Here is a 13176-nt window from a genome sequence, read left to right on the forward strand (position 1 = left end):
GATCACCATATTGCTAATCCAGTCAGTAGGTTCTGTCACTGGGGTTAAATGGCCATCCCTCTCATACTTGTCTAACTGAGCCTTGACTGCTTCTCTGAGAGCCACTGGTACATTGCGAGGGGAAGCCTGCACTGGAGCTACATCTGCATGTAACTCAAAATGAACATCCCCTGGTAGTGACTCAACCGGATCATTAAAAACGTCACTGTAAGTCTGCACGAGGTGCTGTCTGGTAAGTGGCTCTGTGCTGCTGTGTCCCACCATAAGAAGCTCCTCTGGGATGGTGAAGCGCATCAGACCTAAGCGCTCACTGGTTTCACCTGACAACAAGGGCCTCTGCCCGCTTCTCACAATTTCAAACTGCAATTTGTGTGTTTTACCCCTCACTACACACTCTGGGTGAAATATGCCTACTGAGTGCATTGACTGGCCTGACTACAGTACTAACCTGGTCTGGCTCGGCAGTAGCTTTGCCTCAGGAGCGAGTCTCCTCACGTCTTTTATGCCCATCACATCACATGTTGCCCCTGAATCTAGCTGGCACCTCTGAAACCCTCCATTCAGTTTTATGTTGGCAAACCATTTCTTCCCATGTCCCTGGACTGACCCTATGCTCTCTGCTGCGTATATATGGGCCTCCGTGTTGGACCTGTCCACGTCCTCCTCGTACACTTCAGCGTCCGCTGCATGTAGCTGTCGTGTGGCTTGGCCTCTCTTCATACACACCTTGGCAAAATGATTCGCTGTGCCACAGTGACGGCAGTTTTTTTCAAACGCTGGGCAAGACTCACGTCCACGTCTGTGTGTGTTGCCACAGAATCTGCATGTAGAGCTATCATTAGCTCCTGGGGTTTGATACCGAACCCTGTCCGAGCGTTCCTGTTTAGGTGGGGCCCGTGGACGACGGCCATCCGTCGCATGCACTGTCTCTAGCAAAGACCTGTCCTGTGTGATTGCTTGTATTCTCATGTCTGTCATCTCTGCAGCTCGACATATTTCAATGGCCGATGCCAGTGTGAGATCCTTCTGTCTAAGTAGACGGCGACGCACACCCTCGTCACTCACACCCAGCACCAGTCTGTCTCTAATCAACTCCTCTCTGAGTTGTCCATACTCGCAGGAAGCAGCCTTCTCCCTCAGCTTTGTTACAAATGAATCAATGGGCTCTCCCTCATCTTGCTTGCAGATTCCAAAAATGTATCTCTCGAATATGACATTTCTAGCTGGCTTGAAATATGCCTCCAAGGCGTCGAGAATAACTTGCACGTCCTTCCCTTGCTCCGCCGTGAGTCCTAAATTATGCTTGTATATATGACGACATTCACTGCCCATAACTCTTCGCAGAGTTGCTGCCTGTACCTCCTTTGCCTTTTCTGTTAATCCCGTTGCAAGTAAATAGTCCTCAAATTCAGCTCTGAAATTGTCCCAGTTACTTGCCAGATCACCGCTCATTTTCATCTCCTCCGGTGGTGGTATATTGGCTGCCATGGTTACGTTAGCTTGTTGCTAACAGCCGTTCTGCCGGTCCTTTCCTTCTCCGTCTTTTTCCTTTTTTTTTTTTTAATTATTTCTTTCTCACGCCGGGTCCCGCAGCGAAGCAAAACTGTACTTTGGTGTAGCCGCTTCTGACATCATGTTTGTGTATGTATAAATCAGGAGACACGAGACAGCAGTAGTAGTATGTAGTATGACTGTAATGGAACTGAAGACAGGATGTAAACAAGACAACTTCCCCCAGTGCTGCTGGGGCATACCATTATACAGGGGGTGTTCCCCACTCCAAGTCACAACAATTGCACGTGCAGTTGGTGATGACGTCGATGACGGCGTCGAAGACAAACTGCACGTTCTTGGTGTCGGTGGCGCAGGTGAAGTGGGTGTAGATCTCCTTGTTGTACTTCCTCTTGTTCAGGTCCTCGAACTTGGTCTGGATGTAGGCTTGGGCCTCCTCATACTTATTAGGGCCTGCCAGGGACCGAGACGAGAGAGGTTATAGTGTTATTTGGTTTAGTCTTACACAGTTGGAGGATGAACAGAACTTGGTGTGTGGATGATATGACTGTCGACCTCCTTCAACCAGATAGCTGAGTTTGTTTAGGGCGTGTACCACATGGTTTACTCTCTAGTCTACACTGTGACTAGGGGGTGGGAGGTGGCATTCGCCATGCTCTGGGAGTCCAAATGACGGCCCTGTCCTGCTCTCACCGGTGTACTCAGGGAAGCAGATGGTCAGCGGGCTGCGGGCGATCTTCTCCTCAAACAGGTCCTTCTTGTTGAGGAAGAGGATGATGGAGGTCTCCGTGAACCACTTGTTGTTGCAGATGGAGTCAAACAGCTTCATGCTCTCATGCATCCGGTTCTGGGGAGGGACAGACGGGAAAATGTAACAATGTTGTTGTTGTAGTTATTTCATTTTAGCCCTCATGTTATGCAGCTCTTCAGTCAGATTGAAGAGCACTTGAGTTGAATAAATGTAGTGTAGTGACAGACTCACCATCTCCTCATCCTCTGCCAGAGCCAGGTCATAAGCACTCATGGCCACGCAGAAGATGATGGCCGTCACTCCCTCGAAGCAATGGATCCACTTCTTCCTCTCTGAGAGCTGGCCTCCCACATCAAACATCCTGCGTGCGCACGCACGCACGCACGCACGCACGCACACACACACACACACACACACACACACACACACACACACACACACACACACACACACACACACACACACACACACACACACACACACACACACACACACACACACACACACACACACACACACACACACACAGTTGTCACAACAAGAATTCGCAAATCTAGATTCTATAAAAGTGGTTCTCAAAGTGGGGTCCAGGAACCTTCAAGGTTCAAGGTTCTTTGAGGGGGTCCTCACAGGTATGTAACTATGAGAGTATACAAATGGCCCACCAGCCAAACACTATGGTGAGGGCTGAGAGGCAACGCAGATTGAAGGTCAACATCTTGACACTCGTGTCTGGCTACTGTACTATACATCTGTCACTGCAGAGCAGCAGGGTCATCTTCCCTTGCATTTATGTTGGCATTTAGGTACAGTGCAGTTGCCGTGGTAACGGGCAGCCTGATGCCAGACTGAGACGTGGAGTGGAAACACATTGTTGACTGGGATGGTGGATGACTTATTCATGTAGTCTATTTCTCGCTTCACTTTTTGATTAAAAAAAAGTAATCGCTAAGAAAATCATTGATAGTTGCAGCTCTATTATGAACAAAATGCAGCTTTTGCTAGGACTCTTTGTGCATTGTTAACTACGCAGGACTGGTTTAATTTGGGCTTTTAGGTCTTGCTTTTAATCAACTGACAACCTTTGCCCGTTCATTACTGCAGTGACATGCCAAAGACACCAGTAGACAGTAGGCAGCCACTTATACCCCAGCATCTGTATTCTGCTGAAAACATGCAGAAAATAGCTACAAAATCTACAAGCTCACAATACATCGACATAACATAATTTCTTTAACCTTTTTTATTTCAAGGACCCCCCCCTTTGATTAAGCCCCATAACTCCCATTACAGGCGTATGCAAAGGCTCAACTTATGTAACTTGGATAGCATTTTATGTAGACATAGCACTCTATAGTATACTGTATATGCATTTTTCAAAAAAATTGGCCCGGACGTTCAAATGTCAAAAACTTGGTGCACAAAATACCATTAATAGTAGTCAAAGAGATAGTCACACAGACAAAACAAGGTTATTTACAATATCTCGAGGAAGACAAGCTGGATCTTCAGAAAGCCACGAAACATCACACACATGATCATGATCATAAATTTATATGTAACACGCCTTGGTAGGATTCTAATATGCTGATCACTTCAATGACATATCGTCAATGTGTTCATAATGAGTTATAAACATTGGATGCATAGCAAGTATTACCGAAACCTTTTATTTCCATATTTCAACATTCTTTTGGTAAATGAATACTCCACTTTGTCATTCAAACGTAGCGAAATGGCAAGAAAAATGACTGTTTCGGACAATGTTTAGGGCCGACATGGACGATATCCTTGTTTGCATGGTGGGGTAACACTAAGCTAACACAGGGTTGGTATGTTGCGATCACACAGTAGTAGACAGAGTGGAAGCATGATCTCACTTGATGTGTAGGTCCTTGAAGGTGAAATGTGTCTCACTCTCCACGATGGTTGTTGTGGTGGTTTTGACTCTGGTCCGCAGCACATCTTGCTGTGTGGGGATGTAGTCTGCCTTGGCTATCCTCTGCAGGTCGTTCAGGTAACTGGTGGGGAAAACACACAGACACACTTGCTTAATATAATTATTATACAGTGTGGCACTCTACATAGCGCCCGACAGATTTTACTTTTCTGATGACATCGATATTGGCAAAGCAGTTTTGCAGCCAATGTTTCCTAGTCATTAAAAAAAGGAGAAAAAAAAGTAGATGTACAAGCTTTTGACATTATTTAGTTAATGTATTCTTGCTGTTTTTGTTTTGATATAAAGGTAAATTGTGTTTATTTATCTTTTGCTTATCAGGCAATGTTCTCAAATACAAATCATACAAGATTTCCAAATTGATTCAAACATCTTGCACATGGTCTAGGACTCTCCAAATTTGGAATTGGCATCGAACCCCAAATTCTGGCATGGGTCGTTTTTACACTACTACTTATGTCATGACTCATGTGGAGGAAAGTCATAAGGCTACTGAAACGTGTGACGTCCACCCGCCAGGGTGTCCTTGGCTGGCAGAGGAAGGTTTGGTCATTATTAGCAAGTCATTGCTGTCAGGCAGAAACCTTGGGCTGTATTTTACGTGTCTTAAGTACCAGGTCTTATTACTTAACTTAAGACCTGGAGGCGTGATCAATGCCATTTGGTTATTCTGAGTGGCCAAAGAGCATTGACCACGCCTCCAGGTCTTAAGTTAAGTAATAAGACCTGGTACTTAATACACGCAAAATACAGCCCCTTGTCTCTCCAAATTTCAACTTTACGTCACAAAGAAGAAGTAGGTCGGGAGTGGCTTATTGTCGGTATCAGCCGGTAACACGCGGGAGGGAGTCTATCCCTGTTACAATGGGCTAGAACCCTGGGAGATGGATTGCTGAGGTGGAGCACCACACCTACCATCAGCTCCCAGTACTTCCCGCACGACTTGCTGCACCAAGCTGTGCTACTCATTCGCTGAGTTGGCGGTGCCCGGGATCGAACCCATGAACTTGTGGTCCAAAGGCGAGAGCTCTACCGACTGAACTATCCGGACACAAAAAGACACACAATAGTAGCACAAACAGCCGATTTACAAGCTCACAAGACGTTGCATTTCGACCCATTGTGAGCTTGTACTAATGTGAAAGGAGTGTGTGTTTGTGGGCTTTATAATATAATATAAACCAGAGCTTATGCCTATACCAGTATGATGCCCTGACGGCGAGAAGCAACCTGTTTGGGTTTGATGAGGGCCAAGGTAAGGCCGGGCCTTAATTTCCGGGCCTGTTGAGAACTCTAGTTTTCGCCAGCTGCTGGGTGTGGCTGCACTAATAACTTTGGGCCAGGCCCGTCTATAGAGTTTAAATGGACATGTATGTGTCAAAAGGGAGACATCGAAGAGGAAGGACGGGTGGGGAAGATTATCATCCATCTCCATATATGGAGATGGAGGCGTGATGTCACGAGGCATGACCAGGCATACATGGAGGCGTGATGTCACAAGGCGTGACCGTATTATGGATTCTGATGGGAAATTCAGGTTTTCATAGTAGTCGCAATAATATCTGTATTGTATCCATTGGAACACAGGTAATTCATTCCATTTCCTGAAAAGCAACATGTTGGAGATATGAGGTTTCCTTTCCAGCCTTGAAGTTTACAGTGACACATTTGTACTGTACCAACTGCTGCCTGTAGCGACAACAGACTGAACTGTGGCTACGGTCTCATCTTAAGGATGCCACCTCTGAAAACAAATACCCCACACTTCGTTCTTACACAGGCAAGAAAGAACAAATACATGCAGCTGGCTCTCTGACACTGGCTACGTTTACATGAGCAGTTAAATCCCCTTTTCATTCCGAATAGAAGTTCAATCCTATTAAACGTTGTTATGTAAACACATACAAAAACTTACATCCGAATGAAAACGCTCGATGCGATCTAAAAACCATTCCGATGTCACTGGCCGGATTACTCCGATTTTCAATGCGATTGAAAGAAATTTGACTCATGTATACACTGCTTCGGATGTAAATTCATTCTGGTCTTTCTGAGCATGCTCCAAGGCTCATATCCAAGGCGCGCCGTCGGCGCCGAGGAGTTTGCACATAGAGCGCGTTATTTCGTTCCTTTTTTCAGATCCGAAATCCACAAAAAAAACGTGGAGCAGCAGCAGATGAGATACCCCTGATCTGTGTGTGTGTGTGTGTGTGTGTGTGTGTGTGTGTTCAACGGTCTCTCTCTCTCTCTCTCTCTCTCTCAAAAATAACGAGCGACCCGATACAATAATAATCATCAGTGTTGCGTTGCGTGCCCTGGCCGTGCTGTAGATACAAAGTATAGTAGTAGGCCTACAAATAAAAACGAGATGATCTCCGCAGCGGGTGGGGAAAAAAAGACGGTAAACAATAAACATATATGCCCGCGCCGCCCCTATCCAATCAGAAGCCTTCCCTGCCCGACGCTAATGCGGAATGAAATGATGGGATCTAAAAGTTTCGTCCATGTAAACAATCATTCGGAATGACCATTTCCAATGTAAACACGCACGCAAAAACATTACATCGGATGTATTTTATTCGGAAGTATTTATTCTGAATGATCAGCCTGCATGTAAACGTGGCCACTGTAATCAATCTGTTGTCTCACGTTCTGGTGCTGGTATACAAGTATACAATGCTGCTTTTCCGCATGGTTCTGCCTCTACTTGCCTGTCTGACGAAGGCCATTAAGCACTAAACCATTCATTCACTCATTAATCTAGCACACTTATAAGTATATACAATTGTAACTACATATAAAGTTGTGTTTCTCCCTTAAGGAGGACACATTGATTGATTTAATGATCTTCCTGTTTATGACATCCACCATAAACAAAATGATGTAACTGTGATTATTCAAGGTATTCTTAGCTACCCCCTCCTCCTCACAGCCCAAATCACACCTTGGAAAGCATGAGTGTCTATTTTTTTTTAAAAGTGTTTAAGACAACACAGTTAGAACATAATCACAACAATAATATACAAAAAAACCCACATGGAAAACAAACAAAAGAACTAAACTAAACAAAACAAAACAAAACAAGAGACAAATCTAGAATACAGAGAAAATTGTTTCCGGAAGCAATCGATCTAGACTGAGATAGCTATAACAATACTGATACAGGTAAGGACAAAGTCTCCATGTAATTCAAATAGGGCTGCCAAATCTTCAAAAAATTCTCAAAACCCCTTGAACTTCTCAAAGTATATGTAATCTTCTCAAGAGGGACACAACTGTTCAGTTCTGAGAACCATCTTGCGATAGGTGGGGGTGAGTCAGACTTCCACGTTATTGCAATACATTTTCTAGCAACCCCGAGTGCAACCTCTATAAATTTTATTTTGTGTCTACCTAAATTTGCACTGATTGCACTGAAGTTTCCTAAGAGGCAAAGTTCAGGATCCAACGGGAAGGGAGCATCTATAATTTTAGCCAGTGTATCACAAATATCATGCCAGAATGTTTTAACTTTTATACATTGCCATGTACAGTGCAAAAATGAGCCTTCTTCCGTACCACACCTAAAACATAAATCTGAGATCTCAGGTTTGTATCTATGCAACTTTTGAGGTGTATAATAAAGTTGGTGGAGAAAATTATAATGAGACAGTCTGTACCTAGAATTGACAGTAGCAGTGAGGCTGTCACGACACAAATCAGACCATAGATCTTCATCAATAATAATATTTAAATCTGACTTCCACCTTTCTCTAGATTTGTGTATGCCCTCCCTTGGGCATCGGGCACGCAATAGGGAGTACATAGTAGAAATGAATCCGTGTGGACCTTGATCATTATGTAATAAATTCTCCACATCACTAAACCCAGGTAAAGTCATTTCCGGCCCTAACATCCTTCTAAGGTAATCCCTTAGTTGCAAAAAACAGAAAAAATCCCTGTTTAACAAGTCATATTTCCCTTTCAGTTGTTCAAAAGACATGAGCTGTCTATCTTTATAACAATGTTCTAAGAGTTTTACCCCTTTGACATGCCAGTTCTCCAGGATTCTATTGTCTACAAACATGGGTAGAAGCCCATTTTTCTTTAATGGTGTTTTAGGAGATAAATCCGTTTTGTACTTAAGAATCTTACGAACCTCATGCCAAGTTTTAATTGAATGAATTGAGAAATAATTTTTGGATTTGGCAACAATGGTTTTAGGGTTCCATTTATATATAAATTCACTTGCCAATGTGTTTTTTAAAGCATGCATTTCAATTTGAACCCAGGAGGGGGCATCATTACCCTTAAAAAGAGAGGAAACAAATCTCATTTGAGATGACAAGTAATATATTTTGAAATTGGGCAATTGAAGACCCCCCTCACAGTAATCCCATGTAAGTTTTTCCATAGACACCCGTGGGTTTTTATTGTTCCACAGAAAATCTCTAACCTTCTTATTCAAGGATTTAAAGAAAGCTTGAGGTACTGGGATTGGCAGGGATTGAAAAAGATACATCAGCCTGGGCAAAACATTCATTTTAATGCAGTTAATTCTGCCAATCAAAGTGATAGGTAGATGTGTCCATCTATTCAAATCCTCTTCTATTTTATTAAGTAGCACAGTATAATTAAGTTTAAAGAGATTCTTCACATCCCTGTCTACCATTATGCCCAGATATTTAAAGCCGTTTGGGGACCATTTAAAAGGGGTTATTTGTTGATGGATTGTGTAATCAGAATTAGTAAGAGGGAGTATTTCACATTTATCAAAATTAAGTTTATAACCTGAAATAACGCCATAATCCTCAATCAGGCTTTGCAATTTAGGAAGGGATTTAGCTGGGTCTGTTAAAGTCAGACATACATCATCGGCAAAAAGATTTATTTTATGAGTTAATTGCCCCACCTGGAATCCCTTTATATCTGTATTTTGTCTCACTGCCTCCGCCAAAGGCTCTATGGCCGCGACGAAGAGGCCAGGGGATAGCGGACAGCCTTGCCTACTCGACCTACTCAAAGGGAAGCTGCCTGATATTTGACCATTAGTAGTAATTCTGGCCTTGGGGCTGTGATATAACGTTTTAACCCAGTCAATAAAGGAGGGCCCAAAGCCAAATTTTTCCAGAAACATGTAGGAAATTCTAATCTATCAAAGGCGTGCGACGCATCTAGGGCCACCACAATACTCTCCTCTGGTCTAGTTTTGGCCAGTTGAATAATGTTGAATAATCTGCGGAGATTATTACTGGATGATCGATTCACTACAAAACCCCCTTGATCCTGGCTGATTAGTTTAGGGAGGTACTGCGCTAATCTATTAGCTAGGATCTTAGAAATCAATTTATAATCTGAGTTTAATAATGAAATCGGTCTATATGACGCTGGTTTTAAAGGGTCTCTGTTTTTTTTATGAATGACAGTTATAATAGCAGTAGAAAAGGAATCAGGAAGAGTCTTGGTTTCAGATGCCATTTTGAGTACATCTATAAACAGAGGAATTAACAAGTCTCTAAATTCTTTATAGAATTCAGCAGGGAAACCATCTTCTCCTGGTGATTTGTTAGACTGCATAGACGTTATTGTTCGCCCAATTTCTGCTGCAGTGAATGGCCGTTCAAGATCATCCTGATCTTCTTGATTTAATTTGGGTAATTCAATAGTAGACAAGAATGTATCAATTTTCGTTAAATCCTCTGGAGCTTCTGATGAATATAATTCAGAATAGAACTGCTTAAAGGTATTATTAATTTCTTTTGGGTCACATGTGGTTAAGCCAGCGTTAGTTCGAATAGAATTAATAGTCCTTGCGCTTTCCTCTTTTTTCAATTGCCATGCTAAGACCTTGTGTGCCTTATCCCCTAGTTCATAATATCTCTGTTTAGTTCTAAGAATAGCTTTTTCAGCTTTATAAGTACCCATTGTGTTATATTTTAGTTTTTTATTAACCAGTGAACGATGCACTTCTCTACAACCAGAGCGTTGAAACTCTTTTTGTAGAGTTAAGATTTCCTTCTCCAGATCTTCCATTTCCACCGTATATTTTTTTGTAAGAGATTTTGTGAAGGAGATTATTTGTCCCCGTAGGTAAGCCTTTAATGTATCCCAAAGCACAAAACTATTGGGTGAGGATGGACAGTTAGTTTCGCAGAAAAACTTAATCTGATCTCTTACAAATGTTTGAAAATCTTCTCTTTTAAGAAGGGATGAATTTAAACGCCACCTACGTATATGAATTTCGTATCTTTTCAGGTATTAATATAGAAAGGGTCAGTGGTGAATGATCTGAGAGTAACCTAGGCAAATATTCAGATTCCAATGCTCTATGTGCTAGCTGAGTAGATAACAGGAAAAAATCGATCCTAGTATGGGAGCCATGACGGGCAGAGTGAAAGCTGTAATCTCTATCCTGCGGGTGCATATGTCTCCAGATATCTGTTAAATTCAAATCTTTCATAAATGCCAAAGTAGAGTTTGCCGCCTTTGTTCTTGTGACTACATTGGTTGATGAACGGTCTAAAATTGGACATAAACAAAAATTATGATCTCCTCCCGTCAGAATATTTCCCTGCGCCCTCGACACCTGAAGAAATACACTTTGAATAAAAGGCTCATCATCATAATTAGGGGCATAGACATTAAAAAATGTCCAAGGTTCTGAATACATTTCACCGTGGATAATCACATATCGGCCCAATGGATCACAAACAGTCTCTTTGATCGTCAAGGGAATAGTTTTTTTAACCAAAATAGCTACCCCTCTAGCTTTAGAATTAAATGATGATGCAACCACCTGCCCTACCCAGTCCCTCTTTAGTTTCTTGTGTTCACTTGCTATAAGGTGAGTTTCTTGTAAAAAAGCGATATCAGTATTAAGCTTTTTTAAATATGTAAGCACTCTTTTTCTTTTTACGGGCCCATTTAAACCATTCACATTATAACTTATAAACTTTACCACATTAGTCATTTGTCCTATGAAAGATACATTTTGTAACTAACCAGACCAGCTCAAAAACTCCAGAAACCAAATATCTAGATAAATGTACGTCTCTTCTACAGACAGAAAAACAACACAACAGAAAAAACAAACATGTACCCCACCCCCCCGGTACCATCTTCCCCAAACCTATGGTACCAACCCAGACCCAAAAGGGGCCATGTGTCTCGCACTTGTCAACCATATACATGCCTGACTAACTACACACACTATCAGGTCTAGAGCCTTAAATAATAGTCTACAGTAGTTCACTCAATCTTTAAAAAAGAAAAATACCCTGAGTGCCTATGTGGATAACTAAGAATACAGTCACACTGAACTTGACCGAAAATACACATTAAACAAAAAAATATATATAAAATAAGCTATATCATAGATTTTAGAATATAGTCGGAACAGAATTAACCCAAAAAATAAAAATAAAAAAACTTTCTTACCAAAATAATGCTGATTAATGTTAATAATACAAAACAAAATTGAAATAAAAATACAGCTACTAAAAAATAAAAAACTAAGATAAGGTCACCAGAATTCCAGCCTGAAACTGTTATGCATATAAAAATCAAATATTAATAAAGTAAAATAAAACCAATGTCAATTGTGACCATGGAATACTACAGAATCCAATCTATTTATGTCCTTTTTGATGTCCAAACTTCCAATAAAACAGAAAAAATACCAGAAAAAAAAAGATGGAATAATAGTACCTTCATACCGGATTAGAGCATATTGTAAAGGTGGATGCGGAGATCAGCACACGTTTTACCCGGTCCCGTTAGCGCCGTCTTCTCCTGGGAGACCCTTGAGAAAAGCAACCACTTCTTCCGGGGTTTTGAAGAATCTCTTTCTCCCATCTGGCATGTCGACCCTGAGCGTAGCGGGATGCAGGAGAGAATAACGGAGGTTTCTCTGTTTCAAGTCCTTCTTCACCTGGCTATACTCCTTTTTGCGTTTTAGAAGCCTGGCAGTCACATCTGGAAAGAACGACAGGGGCCTCCCATTGAAAGTAATGGGACCTTTATCCATCGACAGTCTAGTGGCGAGGCGTAGAATCTTGTCTCGGTCTTGGAATTTGAGCAGGCGAATGAGCACCGTTCTCGGGTACTGTTTTGACTTTGGATCCGGTCGTGGACCTCCAGTTCGGTGTATGCGTTCAAATATCAATGGTTCATCAAAATGTTCCCTACCCAAAATGGATGGAATACATTGGGCAAAGAAGCGTATTGGATCAGAACCTTCGCTGCTCTCAGCCAGACCTGTAACGCGAATGTTGTTCCGTCGGCTATAATTCTCGAGCTCATCAATCTTGTCAAGTAAAAAGTCACTTTCACCACGCAGCTTCACCACGACCGTGTCCACCACCGCAAGTTTGTCCTCGGCTGTGCTGATGCGTTCCTCCGCCTCGTTGATGCGTGTGCTCACCCCATCGATTAAACCCTTCAGTCCAGAAATGGAGCTATTTATTTCTTCAGTTTTAGCATCCAGTTTGTCAGATAGGATCTTATTACCTCGTCTAATCTCCCAAAGTATGAGTGAATCTGCTCCAGTCTCATCTGATCCACATGAAGTATCATCCAAAACAATATCACCGTTAGCATGGTCGCTAACGCTAGCAGCAGGAGCAACAAACAGATGGGAAGTTCCCCCCGGTGAGAAAAGTGGGTCCATGTCGTCGTTATTCTGTCTTATTCTGGTTGAAATAGATCTCGTTTGCATAACAGTGCCTTTAGATAGAAAAATCAGCACTCAGTTTGTATTTATCATCCCAAAAGATGAGTTAAATCAGGAAAATTTCAGGAGCTCCGGAACCCCACGTCTGTCTAGCTATGCTGCATCACGTGACTCCCTTAAAAGTGTTTTTTGACTGGGGGGTCATATTTTGACAATAGGAATTGCCTGTCATAATTTGACCGTATCAGGATGTATTAGGATGTTAATATTCATTCATCAGCCAACACTCCCCACTCACAGGTA

At 42.2% G+C, this 13176-nt stretch overlaps 1 protein-coding gene across 1 annotated transcript in view; it reads right to left on the reverse strand.

Annotated features, from left to right (window-relative positions):
* Nucleotides 1-1752: 1752 nt before the first annotated feature.
* Nucleotides 1753-13176, reverse strand: part of LOC308333789 (guanine nucleotide-binding protein G(i) subunit alpha-2-like) — a 51671-nt gene continuing 40247 nt past the window's right edge. Inside the window, exons 5-8 of the mRNA XM_080790269.1 lie at nucleotides 4144-4284; nucleotides 2495-2624; nucleotides 2206-2359; nucleotides 1753-1965 (exon numbers count right to left, since the gene is read on the reverse strand). Of these exons, the coding sequence (XP_080646395.1) occupies nucleotides 1757-1965; nucleotides 2206-2359; nucleotides 2495-2624; nucleotides 4144-4284 (634 nt within the window). The 3' untranslated portion in view covers nucleotides 1753-1756. The remainder of the gene's footprint in view (nucleotides 1966-2205; nucleotides 2360-2494; nucleotides 2625-4143; nucleotides 4285-13176) is intronic.

This window comes from Protomyctophum bolini (assembly GCF_963924005.1).
Source record: "Protomyctophum bolini genome assembly, chromosome: 19".
In the NCBI taxonomy this organism is placed as follows: domain Eukaryota; kingdom Metazoa; phylum Chordata; class Actinopteri; order Myctophiformes; family Myctophidae; genus Protomyctophum; species Protomyctophum bolini.